This window comes from Carcharodon carcharias, chromosome 5 (genome assembly GCF_017639515.1).
Source record: "Carcharodon carcharias isolate sCarCar2 chromosome 5, sCarCar2.pri, whole genome shotgun sequence".
NCBI lineage: Eukaryota > Metazoa > Chordata > Chondrichthyes > Lamniformes > Lamnidae > Carcharodon > Carcharodon carcharias.
Genome location: NC_054471.1, coordinates 173407014 through 173424427, shown reverse-complemented (window position 1 = coordinate 173424427; position 17414 = coordinate 173407014). Strand labels below are relative to the sequence as shown.

At 43.9% G+C, this 17414-nt stretch overlaps 1 protein-coding gene across 1 annotated transcript in view; it reads right to left on the bottom strand.

Moving 5' to 3' along the window:
- greb1 (growth regulating estrogen receptor binding 1) overlaps positions 1 to 17414 on the bottom strand; it is a 342458-nt gene that overhangs the window by 50962 nt on the left and 274082 nt on the right. Inside the window, exons 24-27 of the mRNA XM_041187420.1 lie at positions 16395 to 16594; positions 13168 to 13263; positions 10240 to 10832; positions 600 to 702 (exon numbers count right to left, since the gene is read on the bottom strand). Coding sequence (XP_041043354.1) covers positions 600 to 702; positions 10240 to 10832; positions 13168 to 13263; positions 16395 to 16594 — 992 coding nt within the window. The remainder of the gene's footprint in view (positions 1 to 599; positions 703 to 10239; positions 10833 to 13167; positions 13264 to 16394; positions 16595 to 17414) is intronic.

Genomic DNA, 17414 nt, shown 5'->3' with positions numbered 1-17414 from the left:
ATCCCCAGAATTTAGTCCTCTTTCCTTTTAATGTCTAGCACCAATTGGTGCCCAATAGCAAAAGGAGTTCTGTGAAGGAGGCACCCCCCCGCCAAACTCTGTCCCCTCCATCTCTGACATCTTCCTATTGGCTGAATGAAAGCAGCCGGGCAAGAAGTAACCCTTAAGTGGCAATTAATTTGTCAGCTGAGTCCTTGCCCACCACACTTAAAATCATGGCAAGGTTGCAGGCAGCAGCTGGGTGGAAAGAAAGTCACCCACAGAATCTTATGGGACCGATTCCCCCACCCACTGCAAACTCGCTTGCAGGGTGGTGTACAATTATGCCCCAAGTAACGCAGATGTACTATTCTGCTTCTAACGTGAAGCTAATATCCTGTTTCTTTAATGAAGTAAATGTTAAAGTCACAGAGAGGATTCTCGCTTCTGTGCCAAATAATTACCTTTGTTTCTTCATGTGTTTTTTGAGGTGTAACAACAATTTGAAACTTTAACTGTGACAGACAAGAAATGCATGCTATTAATACCATTTTACAATCTTATAGATACATATGTAAAGATCATGCCAGGCGCTGCATTGGGTATAAAATAGCACTTACTAAGGTTAATTTCTTCTTCATCATAAACATCCACCTCCATCAATCGAATCAACATCCTCGATAGAATACTAAGGAACTGCAGATAAGCTCCTGTCTTACCCACCTGAGAACAAAGATGTGCATTTAAGGCTCAAAGCATGTTTACAAAAAAGACATCGAAAAAAAGAATCTTCCAGTGCCAATGAAGAATAATGTGCCTGGAGATGGCACATGCCTACATGAACTTGAAGGTATGTTGCAGTGAGCTGTGGGAACCTAAAGGGGGTCATCATGCTGCTCACTGGTAACAAAAACAAATGGCTGTGAGTTAAATCCCTCCCTCATAGAATTGTGTAATTTTACAATACAGGAATCAGCCAATGACCCCACTGCACCCCTTTCAGTTCTCTGAATAACTGATCCACTTTGACCCATTCCCTTGCCCTTTCCCCATATCCGTTTAAATTTGTTTTCAAATATGCTTTCTATCTCCCTTTGATCTTTGTTCCATATCCCAAAATCCTGCAGCTCTATTAGTATTACACATACCTTGGAGCTAGAAGGTTGTGTTCATAGTCTCACTCCAACAACTTGAGCACAAATTTCTGGACTAATACTTCAGCGCAGTGCTCAGATCATGCTGTAATATTGCAGGTGCCATCTTTCAGATGAGATATTAAATCAAGGTCCCATTTGTCCTGTCAGCTGGATGTAAAAGATCCCTTGGTACTATTTCGAAGAAGAGCAGGGGAGTTATCCATGATATCCCAGCCAATAGTTATCTCTCAACAAACTTTACTGAAAACACACTATCTGGCCATTTATCTCCTTGTTGTTTATGGAAGCTTGCTGTGTGTTAATCAGCTGCTTTTTCTCATGCATTGCAACAGTGATTACCTTCATTGGCTGTGAGGTGCTTTGGGATGCTGAGGTTGTGAGATGTACTTTATAACTGCAAGTCTTTCTTTTCCTATGCATAAAAAAAGCTAATCTTTCGTCTTTTGATCATCTTAAATTTATGTCCTCTTTATTATCAGCATGAAAAAAGACCAAAATAAGCATTAACAGAAAGTGTCACCTTACAATAACACAATGTATAATGAAATGTATTTTACTAGTTATCAGAAATTTATGTTTCTTCTATCGTTCTGTTGTCCATAATCATCTTGCAGTGAGTTGTGACGATTCATTTCCCTATCTCTTATTAACAAGTCTAATCGTGTGTGTCCAATTAAGAGGTATCAGTTGAAAATCTTCTGATTCACCAAAAAGACGCTTCCATATGTGGTCTCCATTGGGAAGGAACTTACTTAAAATATCCTCAAATATTCAAAATACATTGGTTGATCAATTTTGTCAGTTATAGCTCAGTAGGTGCCACTCACACCCGAGTCAGAAGGTCTGGGCTTCAAGTCCTCCTCCAGGACTTGAGCACAAATATCTATGCTGATACTCCAATACAGGACTGAGGAAGTGCTGCATTGACAGAGATGCTGTTTTTCAGATGAGATATTAAACCAAGGCCCTCTCAGGTAGGCATAAAAGGTCACATGGCAATATTTCAAAGAAGAGCAGGGGAATTATTCCCAGTGTCTTGGCCAATATTTATTCCTTAATCAACATAACAAAAACAGATTAACTGATCATTATGACATGGTTGTTTATTGAAGTTTGCTGTGCATGCATATAGAATATGTAAATGGAAATGTCTGACGAGCCTTAGATATTGGGCTTTAGATCTCATTTGAAGAGGAGCACTCTGCAGAAGAAGCCCAAGAAGGCAACTTATGGAAGATTAGGGCAAAGTTAGTGCTGTAGCATCCCACTGATAACTGAGGTGGGGGAATCACAAGACAGGGGTGTGAAGCTCTTGAGAAGAAACCACAAGATACTCAGTAGGAAACATTTAGAATCAGAACTGCAGATGCTGTTAAACATGGATACAGTACGAGGAGGGACATAGGAATCAGGGTGGGAGCGGCAGCTTACAGTGGTCCCCGGGTTAAGGGCATGTCAGTGGCACACCAGCTCCGCCCGGCTCCACATTCAGAGATAATTACTTACCTTTTTTGACTGTAGGTATCTGTTGGTTTCCCTGAGTAAAACTAGTGGTGCAGGGATGCCTCAGGACAAACTGATCTTGCAGCAGGAACCTCAGGCAGTTGTTATCCCCCTTATTTACATATTCAAAGAGCCTATTATATCCTCCAGACACTGTTTAAGGACTCCTTTTGTTTTTCCTTAAACAATATAGCAGGCAGCACAATTCTGGTTGGGCATATGCAGGCCTTTCTTGCCTACAATACTGGGGACAGAATGTCGATGTAGCACCCAAAGGAAGTGTTAAAGGGCCTAATTTGTAGCCCACAATGTTTATCAATGATTTGGGGATAAGTCCAGAGAAAGTTTCAAAATAGGAGGAGACATAGTTAATTCTTTAGAAGACCAAAAGAAACTACAAAGGGATAGTAATTAAGTTGGGAAGAATGGGCTAAAATATGGCAGATGGAATTCAATGTCAGCAAGTGGGACATGTAATTTAAAAACAATTATATTAACCGAAAAATTCTACAACTGCTGGAAACAGACAACAGGTCAGTCAGGCAAGTGGAAGAACAAGTTAATGTTTTGGGTACAATCCTCTATCAGAACTGCAACAAAATGAGCAACATATCAGATAGGAAAAGAACAAAGAAAAGTGGGAGGCAGAGAAAAAAAAAAGCACATCCACCAACACTAAGTGAGGAAGCAGGGTAGAATGACCCTTTATCTGTACAAAAGACAAACTGGAGGTGGTTAGGTGGCTGGGGTGATACTCACAGGAGCTGAGATGATAGGAAGAAGCATAATAAAAGGAATCAAAGACACAGGAGAGACAAAGAATGTGCGAATGGATGGGGAGGTAAATCAGGTCTCAAATTGAAACAGGAGAAGCTGGGCAAAGTTGCAAAGGTTTTAGTGACCTGAGCAGAAGGAAAGCAGGTGAACACTAACAATGTAGTCTATCCTTTTCCCATCGATCCCTTTTCCCTTTTAAATCCCTTCATTTTGTTTTAGTTCAAACAGAGAATTACACCCCTTTCTCCAGGGTATCCTAACTCTGGGAAAATCAAATAGAACATAGAGTTTCTGAATGATGGGAGATGGGCCTACTTGTGGGAACTGCCTTAAAACCGTTTAAAGGGAAAAAGTAGCATCAATCATCATTTTAAAGCACATTTTATTTTGTGTAATGAAGTCCTGTATGACCTCCTTTCACATAACTGCTATTCTCTGTTTATCCATTACCTTTCACATGGTTTATAAACTGTCACATTGTCCACCTAATCAAATAGGATTGCTGGGAATTTGGGGTGTGGACAAGAGGGTGGGCCAGTGGCATCGCTATAATCAGATTTTGATTCATTAGGGAAAATAAGAGCCCCAAAGTTTATTGACTGGTTTGGTAAGCTGGGAGCTTACAAACAATATACTGACAATTTTGTGAGCGGATTCCAGGGCAGGCAGGATTCATTTCCACAGGGTTTCTACTCCATTCTGGGAGGATCCTAATGGACTGGAAAACCTCTAATGTGATGCCCCTGTTCAAGAAGGGGAGGGGGGAAAACAAAAATCAGCAAACTATAGGCCAGTCAGCCTAACATCTGTTGTTGGGAAAATGCTAGAGTTCATTATTAAGGAAGAAATAGCCAGACATTTAGAAAAGCTTAATGCAATCATAAGAACATAAGATCATATGAAATCAGAGGAGTAGTAGGCCATTTAGCCCCTCAAGCCTGCCCTGCCATTCAATATCATTGCCGACCTGCCCCAGGCCTCAACTCCTCTTTTGTGTCAGCTCCTCTCAACCCTCAACTCCCCAATATTTTAAAAATCCATTGACCTCCTCTTTAAATATTTTCAGTGATCTAGCCTCCACAACTCTCTGGTGTAGAGAATTCCAGACATTGACTACCCTCAGAGAAGAAATTCCTTCACATCTCAGTTTTAAATGAGTGTCCCCTTATTCTGTAACTGTGTCCCCTAGTTCGAGATTCCCCCACTAGTGGAAACATCTCTGAACATCTCCCCTGCCAAGCCCCCTCAGAATCTTGTATGTTTCAATAAGATTATCCCTCATTCTTCTAAACTCTAATGAATAAAGGCCTAACCTGTTTAGCCATTCTTGATAAATCAACCCCTTCATCCCAGGAATCAGCCTAGTGAATCTCTTTTGAACTGCCTCCAATGCAGTATACCCTTTCTTAAATACGGGGACTAAAACTGTACACAGTACTCTAGGTGTGGCCTCACCAACACCCTGTACATTTGTAACAAGGCTTCCCTGTTTTTAAACTCCAACCCCCTAGCAACACTGGCCAAAATTCCATTTGCCTTCTTAATTACTTGCTGCACTTGCATGCAAACTTTTTGTGTTTCATGCACAAGAACACCCAGATCCCTCTGTGCTGCACTTTTTTGGAGTCTCTCTCAATCCACAATACCGTGAGCTCCCATCTTGTGCAATAACCTTTTATATTTCTTTCTTTCTTTTATATTTCCTTTCTTTCTTGGACTCGAACTCAAGTTCTGTCGAAGGGTCATGAGGACTCGAAACGTCAACTCTTTTCTTCTCCGCCGATGCTGCCAGACCTGCTGAGTTTTTCCAGGTAATTCTGTTTTTGTTTTTAACCTTTTATATCAAATGGAGTCAACGTGGTTTTGTGAAAGGGAAATTATGTTTGATAAATTTGCTAGAGTCCTTTGAGGATATAACAAAAGCAGAGTTGATAAAGGGGAACTGATAGTTATAGTGCCCCCCCCACCCCCCCGCCACCCCCGATGCCCCTTAAAGTTTTATAGGCCACACAGATCATATGCTGATTCTAGTGAGTATCTCTGCATGGGAAATATATGCCATACAAGTGACAAGAAAAATGAAGACTTGCAGTTAAGACTATCTGCCTGAACTACTGTGTCTTTGGCTTTGAAAGCAATGACCACAGTCAATTTGTTATGCCAGAGGTTCATTTCTGCTAAAGGTCTGTGCAATATCACCCAGGGTGACATCCAGTCATTGGGTAACCTGACACATTTCTCAGGAGAATTAGGGCATTCATTTAGCTTAGCCTGACAGCAAAACAGCAGCAAGCTTGTGCTGTATAGTTTATCATCTTGCTGGCTTCTTTAAAGTACTGAGTACAATAATTTGTTCTGCTGAAGAGTCATATGGACTCTAAATGTTAACTCTGTCTTCCTCTCCACAGATGCTGTCAGACCTGCTGAGTTTTTCCAGCAATTTTTGTTTTAGATTTCCAGCATCTGCAATATTTTGCTTTTATTTTGCTTTTACAGTAATTTGTTAGCAAGTAGTATTATGAGCAGCGAACTGTAACTCCCTCAACTTCCATAACAGGAAGTGGATACCACATGCTGAATGTCCAGATTGTGTAACCAGATGCAAACAAATCTTCAATAATAATCCTGAGAATGCAAATTCAGATCCCATCATGGCTGCTCGAGAACTTAAATTCAGCTTTTAAAAACATGATAGTCAAATAAACAGATAGCTTGTGGGTGAAAGGTGCAGCCATTGGTGCCATGAGGAATGACCCCAACTAAGAACTGAGGAGCACTACAACCAGTGTTATACCCACCTTCATGTAAATTACAAAACCAATAATCTGGTACATTTCCTAGTCCTCCCTGGTCCTGAATGACTACATAAGTCTACATGATATGAATAAATAACTGAGCAGGACATCACAGAAGCCTTCCATGTACAATTATAATCTCTTTAAGCACCATGTAAGTACACATTCTCCTTAATTATAAGCAACTCAAAACTGAGCATAAACCACTTCACTCTATCCTGACACTGCTAGGCATAAGTGCCAAAATGTGCCTTTCTTCCCATGCCTCCCCAACTATTCTAATGCTTTGCCACAGTGTGACCTGATGGCCAGCATTGTGAGGGGTGGTTCATTGCTCCTGTGGTACAAACAGCTCCTTGGATTGAGGTGTCCCTTCTCTTGTGGCAGTTTATCCCTGGCAGAAAGACACCTCTGGCTGCATCTGCAGAGCTCATGCTGGGCAGTCTGGTGTCACCTCAAACATGTCCCTTGCTTGGTGCTTTGAAAGAAAAGTCCACATGTGTATTGCTGTTGACAAAGGGCAGCCTTACGCAACTTGAATCCAGCCACTAAGATAAAACTTTTGACTACATCTCCTCACACCCCTGTAAGGACTCCATCCCATTCTCTCAGTTCCTTCGCCTCCGTCGCATCTGTTCCGATGATGCTACATTCAAAAACAGTTCCTCTGACATGTCCTCCTTCTTCCTTAACAGAGGTTTTCCACCCACGGTCATTGACAGGGCCCTCAACCGTGTCCGGCCCATCTCCCGCGCATCCGCCCTCACGCCTTCTCCTCCCTCCCAGAAACATGATAGGGTCCCCCTTGTCCTCACTTATCACCCCACCAGCCTCCGCATTCAAAGGATCATCCTCCGCCATTTCCGCCAACTCCAGCATGATGCCACCACCAAACACATCTTCCCTTCACCCCCCCTTGTCGGCATTCTGTAGGGATCGTTCCCTCCGGGACACCCTGGTCCACTCCTCCATCACCCCCTACTCCTCAACCCCCACCTATGGCACCTCCCCATACCCACGCAAAAGATGTAACACCTGCCCCTTGTTTTCCTCTCTCCTCATTGTCCAAGGGCCCAAACACTCCTTTCAAGTGAAGCAGCATTTCACTTGCATTTCCCCCAACTTAGTCTACTGTATTTGTTGCTCCCAATGTGGTCTCCTCTACATTGGAAAGATCAAACGTAATCTGGGAGACCGCTTTGCGGAACACATGCGGTCTGTCCGCAAGAATGACCCAAACCTCCCTGTCGCTTGCCATTTTAACACTCCACCCTGCTCTCTTGCCCACATGTCTGTCCTTGGCTTGCTGCATTGTTCCAGTGAAGCCCAACGCAAACTGGAGGAACAGCACCTCATCTTCCGACTAGGCACTTTACACCTTCCGGACTGAATATTGAATTCAACAACTTTAGGTCTTGAACTCCATCCCCATCCCCTTTCTGTTTCTTCCCCCTTCTTTTTGTTTTTTCCAATAATTTATATAGATTTTTCTTTTCCCACTTATTTCCATTATTTTTAAATCTTTTATGCTCCTCCCACCCCCACTAGAGCTATACCTTGAGTGCCCTACCATCCATTCTGAATTAGCACATTCGTTTAGATAATATCACCAACTTCAACACCTGTGTTCTTTTGTCTGTGACATCCTTTGATGATCTGCTCCTATCACTGCTTGCTTGTCCCTACAACCACATCACCCCCCACAACTTCTCTCCCCCCACCCAACAACTCCAGTCCCCCACCTTAAACCAGCTTATATTTCACCCCTCTCCTTGGATTCACATAGTTCTGTTGAAGGGTCATGAGGACTCGAAACGTCAACTCTTTTCTTCTTCGCCGATGCTGCCAGACCTGCTGAGTTTTTCCAGGTAATTCTGTTTTTGTTTTGAATCCAGCCACTGTCACTTTACTTTGTCCCAGATCTGTGCATCCACTAATGAGTGGCCAGACTGTAAAATGGCTGCTATCAAGTCCTGAAAGCCCCAGGGACAGCAACCTATATCCTAATCCTCACTGACTGGAAGCAGGTATTAAAGTCATTGCCAGCAGGGGTTATGCTTCTGTGCAGGTACAGCCATTGACTTACTTCTTATAAGGTGAGCGCCTACTAAAATATGATGCTGTAAATGATCTATCCATTGCCACACATCCCTGGAGGCAGGCTTTATATCCTGGATGCATGTTTGATGTACCGATTAGTTCTGACTCCCATGATTCCAAAGCCGTGGGCAGCCTTCACTACTATCTCCACCGTAAGATTGGAGGACCCTCACTCAAACCCAATTCCTCTGTATTCCTCACATTCTATGAGTAACATGATGTCACAACCTCACTTATCTAATTCCCCCAAGGATCTGAGCTGCTGCACAAGAGTAAGAAAACATGAAGAGGCACAAGAAGATGGCAGTGAGATTGTAACAGAGAAACAGGGTGCAAAAAGTAGCTCCAATGACTCTTATATGGTCTTTTGCTCAGCATCCTGTTTCTCATTACCAGTATAGAAATATGTCTTTCTGCTCATCCTTCTCAACCACCTCCACCAGCAACACCACCGCCCACCCCCCTCGGCCCACCTTCACACTCCCCCCACAACGTCACTGTCAAGGATCTGCAGTAAAGGAACACAAACTAAGAAATTGTGAGCATAACTGCCACCTCCCTCTTCATCACCCCCCCCAACCACACCCGCAATCGGAATTGAGACAGAAATGAGGATGAAAGTTTCTGGCTGCCTGATAATTCAAGGATGCTATGGCAACCACTTAGGTGCACATCCTCTAAACGGCCAACTGTAATGTCCCACTCATCTCAACATCTCCCATGTCTAGAATATAGTTCCTCTTAATTGCTCTGTGATCTGCCTCCTATTGTCCAGAATGCTTCCTCTGGTGCCTTCCCTTTCACTGGTATTGTGCACTGGTACCTCCTTCAACAAGATTAAGGGAATTAAGTGAATGCTAGCATTTGGGGGAAGTGTCAGAGGTAATATCAGATAGCTGATATATAAATCTGCTGGAATCACCCTGTTGTGGGTGAAGGGGTTTCATGGTTCTGTATGCAAACAGTTGCTGTTGGAGGAGATGATAACAAATTATAAGATTCCAAGTTAGCAACCCCCCTAACCATGGTGCAGGGTGAAGGATGACTTGTGCAGCCATTATTTTAGAGGGTGAACCATGCGTTGATGTGCAGAATGCCCAAAGAAGAAAAAGCAGACTGACCAGTTTATTACCTTTCTTACCCATATCTGGTCCTTCAACATTTTCCAGCATTGTTGTGTGGTCTCAGGGAGGTGAAACAGACAGATGGCAGTCAGTCCACTGCCAATTCCCTCCGCATCGTACACAGGACAATTTTTTGCAGCTTCCTCTCACAGGTATTGGGTCACTCTCTCTCTCTCTCTCTCTTCCCCTCTCCATTGCTGCACCTCATTCATAAGCATTTGTAGGTGAGCCTCATTTAAAATGTGCAGTCTTCTTTCAATGCCTTTCTCCCTTCATTGGGTGTTCCTGTCAGATCTTCCATTTGGTGACATGCTTTTAAAAGTTTTATACTAACAATCCATATACAATCTGACAAGCACTCAATCTGGCAACAACAACTTGCATTTACACTGCGCCTTTAGCATAGAACACCCCAAAATTTTCATTGCTTGCTTACTGCAGCCTCAGCTTGTTATAATCTCCAGCCACATACTTACACCTGCAATTCCCATTTCAAACAGCAATATGCTTACATGTTACATTTGGATTAAACTCAGCCAATGGTGAAAGATATACAAAATGTATAGACCCCATGATTGACAGTGGACTCAATGACGCTGGGGCAAATCACTGACATAAATGGGCCGGTGGATGTTTATGACCAAAATTGAGAAGGGACATGTGTAATTTTCTGACTTCAAGTCTATTAAGAGTGGACTTACTTTCCTAATGTGGCTCTGTCCTTCTGTAATTCCACTCCCAACTTTTTATAGCTTTCGCCATAAAGCATTTTATGACCTATTGTTATCCACCCCTCCCCCTCACCTGTGGTGGACCATTCAGCAGAAGTCTGCGTGGATGAAATGCCCCGGTTCTACTCTGTGCTTTGTTAAAATCCATATGGTTTTGTTTAGCCACTGTCCACTGGCGATAATACAGGGATTGCTCTGTGGAGGTCATCATTTTGGCCAACGAAGGGTGAAAGGAGGTTATCCAATGAACTGAATGGTGCGGAAGAAAGGATGATAATTTTGCCACTCCAGCACTGTCCACCTTAGTAACAATCTCATAGATCAATTTTGGGAGAAACACAGTTGGTGGTTGGGTTGCTGCCTTTGTCCTTGGGCATTGGGAAGACATCTGTCCCAAAGTGGGAGTCTGAGCAGAGGAAGAGCCTGAAGAAAATGTTTTTGAGCTTCTTCTTGAGCTTTTGCTGTTGTTGATTTGATCTAAGTTTCTGTGCTTTTCTGAATATTGAGTCTCATAGTAAGGCTTCTGCTGTGTGTTGTCTGCTCTTAGCTTGGGCTTCTCTCTGGCCACACTACTGTCCTCAATATTAATAGATTCAACATTCAGCGGATGTCTTGCAGAATCCTCTGCTCCAGAGGTTGAGAAAGGATCACTGTCGCAAAGTATGCCTAATTTTGTCACAGAAAAATAAAGATATTAATTTGTGTCAAATTAAAAATTCCAGTAAATTTGAGTAAACTTTCAATAATAAATTAAACACAGAAAATGCTAAAAACATTTAGCAGGTCAGGCAGCATCTGTGGACAGAAAAACAAAGTTAACACTTCAGGTCATCTGAAGTGAAAGGGGTTAGAGATGGAACAGGCTCTAAGCAATAACAGAGACATAGAAAGGGGGAAGGATAATAAAGAACAAAAATGGAAGGGCCGTGACAGGATGCAAGGCAGAAGATGATTGGAAGGAGGGATAGGGTGGGAGTAAAGTGAAAGAGAAAGGGGATACAACACCCCATCGAATCCAAGCGTTGCAGAAGCTTGTGATCCCCGAGAGTTAAAAGGAAGAAAGCGCCAGATGAAGCAAAGGCTGAAATAGAACTGTGGATTAGTGACACCTTTGAGATAGAGTGAGTTATGTGCTCCTGAAGAGAGAGATTGAGGCAAACATGTCGCCCATGAGTTTCAAGCATGGATCTCAAGATGTGGCGAGAGCAGTGGTTCAAATAACTCACGAGGTGAAATTGACATGCGCCCTTGACATCAAGGGCGCATTTGACAGAGTGTGGCATCAAGGAGCCCCAGCAAAGCTGGAGTCAATGGGAATCAGGGGGAAAATTCTCCATGGTAGGAGTCATACCTAGCACAAAGGAAAATGGTTGTGATTGTTGGAGGTCAGTCAACTCAGCTCCAGGACATCATTACAGGAGTTCCCCAAGGTAGTGTCCTTGGCCCAACAATCTTCAGCTGCTTCGTCAATGACCTCCCTTCCATCATAAGGTCAGAAGCGGGGATGTTCACTGATGATTGCATAATGTTCAGCACCATTCGCGACTCCCCAGATACTGAAGCAGTCCATTTCCAAATGCAGCAAGACCTGGACAATATCTAGGCTTGGGCTGACAATGTAACATTCGCGCCACACAAGTGTCAGGCAATGACCATCTCCAACGAGAGAATCTAACCATCACCCCTTAATATTCAATGGCATTACCATCACTGAATCCCCCACTGTCAACATCCTGGGGGGTTACCATCGACCAGAAACTGAACTGGACTAGCCATATTAATACTGTGACTACAAGAGCAGGTCAGAAGCTAGGAATCCTGTGATGAGTAACGCCCCTCCTGACTCCCCAAAGCCTGTCCACCATATACAAGATACAAGGCAGGAGTGTGATGGAATACTCCCCACTGCAGCTCCTACAACACTCACGAAGCTTGACACCATCCAGGACAAAGCAGTCCACTTGAAAGGCACCACATCCATAAACATTCACTCCCTCCACCACCAACACACAGTAGCAGCAGTGTGTACTATCTACAAAATGTATTGCAAGAATTCACCAAGTCTCCCAAGACAGCACCTCCAAACCCACAACCACTACCATCTAGAAGGACAAGGGCAGCAGATAGATGGGAACACCACCACCTGGAAGTTCCCCTCCAAGTCACTCGCCATCCTGATTTGGAAATATATCACCATTCCTTCACTGTCACTGGGTCAAAAACCTGGAACTCCCTTCCTAACAGCACTGTGGGTGTATCTACACCACATGGACTGCAGCGGTTCAAGGCGGCAGCTCACTGCCACCTTCTCAAGGGCAACTAGGGATGGGCAATAAATGCTGACCCAGCCAGCGAAGTCTGCATCTCGTGAATGAATAAGACAAAAAGAACGTTAAATTTTTAGGAGGCATCAGTAATCATAGATGGACCGGAAACATGACAGGTGGAATTTTAGTTGAAATCCACATGGAATAAATAGGAGGCAGAGGCAGTTGCTGAGGAACATGATGTGGCTGTGAAAGCAAGGTTTGGCATATACCTCATCAAAATGAGAAGAATAAGCAATGCAATGATGGTGAACAAGGTAAAACAGCCAAATGGAAATCCAGTCAGACAGAAGATCAAAACTTCAAGGTAAACAATCCTTAAAGAGAAGTGGCAGTGAATTAAATACGAATAAAAAAAAACTAAATGCTGCGGATTCTGGAAATCTGAAATAAAAACAGGAAATACTGGAAAAACTCAGCATTCCCTTTCGTTCTTCCCGTTCCCCTTGACTTTTCCTCCTCCTGTACTTGTTTAAAACCTGTTACAACTTTAACTTTTTCCAGTTCTGATTAAAAATCATCAATCTGAAATGTTACCTTTCTTTCTATCTCCACAGATGCTGCCGGACCTGCTGAGCATTTCCAGTATTTTCCATTTTTACTTCAAATCTGCACTATTGTGCTTTTGAGTAATTCATATTCTAGCCTTCAAAACTTAAGAGTATTTTTCTTACTTGATGTTTTTGATGATCTGGATGAAGCTGAGTGATTGGAATATGAGCGCTGTCTCTTATTTTTACTTTTCTTTCCTGAGTCTGCAACCGTTGTCACTAAAACAGGAATGACAAATAAGAAGTCACAGTGTGACGTGAGTTATTGGAGCACTTTTACAATGCAGTTAAAATATAATGGTGATGATTCATTTTGCCTGCATTTAAAACAAAAAATTTTGATACCCCACCTTTTGATCCTTCCATGCCATAGGGCAATGACTATTCAGGAAGGTGAACAAGCGACCTGCTCCCAAGCATCTTCCAAAACCTCTGCAACCTGCTGGGTAGTGCATAATCTCCTTCTTGTCCCCATACCACCACATGGTGAAGCACCCAACCCTCTACTGAATCCATTTTATGTGGTAATTTTAATTAGCTAGGCTGCAATTAGAACATTATGGCCTGAATTTTTCCCGCGTTGAGCAGGCTCGGCGGGAGTGGGCGGTCGCTGAGCCAAACGCCACCCGCAATCGGCTCCGCACCGCCATTTTATGCGGGGGCGCAGATTAAGGTCCGCCCAGTGCAAGACACGAGCCATAGCGCTCAGCGGGCGGGGAGAGGAGGGATAATCGGGGCCAGCGTTCTTTCACAGGCACTTCAATCTCCCTGAGGCATGGAGCTGCCTCAGGGAGATTGAAGCGCTTTTGAAATGAATAAATAAGTGTGTTGAAAACTTAATTAAACATGCCCCTCATGTGACTGTATCAGATGAGATGAGACGTGTTTTAATATTTCAGAAAACGTTTTTGTTTAATTCATGAAACGTTCAGGAAACCTCATCCCGCTCATGGATGAGGTTTCCTAAAAAACGTAAGGTTGGACGGGCAGCATGAAGTTGACCTTAATCACTTCCTTGGAAAAACTCAGCAGGTCTGGCAGCATCGGCGGAGAAGAAAAGAGTTGACATTTCGAGTCCTCATGACCCTTCGACAGAGACTCTGTCGAAGGGTCATGAGGACTCGAAACGTCAACTCTTTTCTTCTCCGCCGATGCTGCCAGACCTGCTGAGTTTTTCCAGGTAATTCTGTTTTTGTTTTTGTTTTGGATTTCCAGCATCCGCAGTTTTTTTATTTTTAATCACTTCCTTAATGGCCTTAATAGACCTTTTAAATATCGGCGGATGAGCAGCCAACTCCGGCGCGCGCCCGCCGAATGAAACGTCACGAGACAGCCCGATGATGTCATCACGCATCATATTACGTGTCAGGCCCGCCCCCTCACACCAACTGATAAATCCTGGCCTGTGCCCAGTTTTTAGCACCCTACTTTAGGAAGGATGTCAAGGCCATGGAGAGGATGCAGAAGAAATTCACTGTGATGTCAGGGATGAGACAATTTAGTTATAAGAAAAGATTAGGGGCAGGATTTTCTCGTCAGCGAGCAGGAGGGGGAGCCCACTCACCGACGCGCAAAATGACACGGGATGACATCGGGCGGAACTCCTGACCTCACCGCGCCCTATGTAAATTTTCAGGTAGGCGGGGACTCAGCAAAATCAGCTACACACCCGCCGACCCTGTCAATGGCCAATTGAGGCCATTGACAGAGTCATTAAACTAATTAATGGTTATTCTTAATTCTTAAGGTTGGCGGGCAGGCCAGGAGCCCTGGCGGGAATTAGAAAAAGCGTAAAACCTCATCCATGGGAGGGATGAGGTCTCATGTAGGTTTTTAAAAATGCAATTAAAATTTTTTTTTAAATTATGGACATGTCTCAACTCATGTGACGGTGCATGTAAGGGGACATGTCAGGGAATTTTTTTCCTCTACTTTTAATGTTTTTGACAGTAGAGGCGATCTCCCTGAGGCAGCACTTAGCCTCAGGGAGTTAAGTGTGCTCTTTCATGCGCATGTGCATGAAAGAGCGCACTCTTGGGTTTAGGGACTCCCCCCCCCTCCCCGTAAGCACAGGGAGTGCACAGCGCTTCCATGCAGATGTCACACTGGGCAGGCCTTAATTGACCCACCCATGTAAAATGGTGGTGCGCCCCCAAATTGGAGGTGCGCCTGTGCACGCTCGTTCTTCAACTTCCCCCCCAATGGGGGGGAAAATCCTGCCCTAGGGAAACCAAAGTGCCTTTCATTAGAGTGGAGCAGGTTAAACAATTTTTAAAGAGGTACTCAGAATTATGAAGCATTTTGAGGAAACGCTACTTTTACTGGTCACTGAGTTGGGAACTAATGGACATAAATCTCAGATCAAAAGAACAAGAGGAGAGATTAATATTTTTTTTTTTAAAACGCTCTGATATGGAAATGCTCAGATATGGAATGCCTACCAGAAACATGAGAAGAAATATAACCTATGTAGACTTTAAAAAGGGAAGTGGATAAATATCTGGGGGAAAAAAGGGTATGGAAAAGGGCAAGTGAATGGAACTAAAGTGTTCTTTCAGAGAACCAATGGAGACATGACTGGCCCAATGTTCACCTTCTGTGCTGTTAAATTCAATGTCATTTCAACCCTTAATGACTCCACTTTTGAATTCAGACTGCTAATTTTGTGCCATTGGTACTGAGCGATGCAGATCACAGAATTCGATCATTCTGTGCCATGGACCTCTCGGAAACAGGTCGAGCAGGACCAATTTTCACATTTAACAGAGTTGGACGACAGCCACAAAATCAAACATGCTGGGTCTGAACCTGAAGATGAAAAGTCAATGTACCCCAACCTCTTTGCTGCACATAGTTTGCTACTTATCTCTCAAAAGCAACAGTGCATTTACCAACACAATTTTCCAGGGTCCTCGCAGTTGCCTGCTACATTGGTTGGGTGGCAGTCCTCGTGTTTGAGTTTAGACAGTAAACATAGATAAGCTTTTAAACTATCCTGGATCACAGCCAAGCCTGCAAATCAAATGTCCAGATCTATGAATTTTTCAGCAGATGGCACTAGTCTTCAGGAACAGAAAGCCTGGGTGTTGTATTTATTTTCCAATCTAGAGACATGGAGCTTATTTATGGCAGCGCTCAACACTGTCCTGCTTACACCAGTTAACTAGCATTGAAGAAGGATCAAAGCCAGGATTTGCTTGCCTTATGTGGCTCTGTTCTGTGGTATGTAGTACATTAAGCTATTAAATTAACAGAACCACCTTATTCTAATCAGTTTTTATTTACCGGTCTCAGAAATGTAAACGCTATTTAGTCATTTGTGTCAACTTATTTGTTTCAAAACAGCATACCTTCAATTGCAACACTGTCTTCATCATCGTCAGTGCTACCTGGCTTTTCCAGGTCGCTCTCAGAGAGATCATTCACTATCACTGTCTGCCCAGGGACATCAAGGACGACGTAACAAGCTGCTAGACCGAGTTCTTGCTCCAAAGCAGTTCGCAGGAGACAAGTTGAATTTATTAAACGTAAGTCATAGTACTTGGCAGATCTGTGCAGGGAAGTAAGCAGAAAACTAGTTAAAGTACTGGCAAGAATAGCTAATTCACTTCAGCAAGAAACAGAGCTACAGCTCAGAACAGCTCTGACAGAAATTCTAACAAAAGGTTGTCAACCAGAAACGTGAAGCTGGATTTCCCCGAGTTTGCTGGCCCCCCCGGACATCTGGACTACGGGTGGAATTTTTTGTCCGGACTTCGAGGTTTGTTTGCCTACCTTGTTTTGGGCAGCCCTCGTGCTCATCAGCGCCAGGCTTCACAGGCAGCACCACATCACTTTTAGCGGGGGCGGGCTCACAGGTAGATCTCTGTCTACCAGGCCAGCTGTAATGTGGAGGTGGCTTTTCAAAGGATGCAGGGCTATGGCTTGTTTGGGGCAGGGGGAAGAAATGGCCTCAGGCATGGGAAGTGGCTGCAGGGTGAATGCTGTACTGGGGAAAAGGGGGTGTCCCAGGGTGTATGTGGGGACACATGTTGATCTGTGCAAGCGGCCTCAAGAGGGTGAGGGCTGAGGTGGCAGTCTCCAGAGGAGATGAGGCCAGATGGAGATGTGAGGGCATGTTTGAGAGAGTGAATGGTGATGTCCCTTGAGCTGGCAGTGAGTGAGATGCCAGTGAATGTGTGATGGCCTTGTGAGTGAGAGAGTTTGGAGTGATGAGTTGGGTGCCATACCCTGGCGGCAAGGATCAAATCATTCAGCCTCTTTCTGCACTAGATGGCCAACCTCTTTTGCGCAATATTGGCAGCGACTATCTCTGTCACCGCCTCCCAAGCCGGAGTGGCGAGACTGATGGGCGTCCTGTGGCCGGAGCG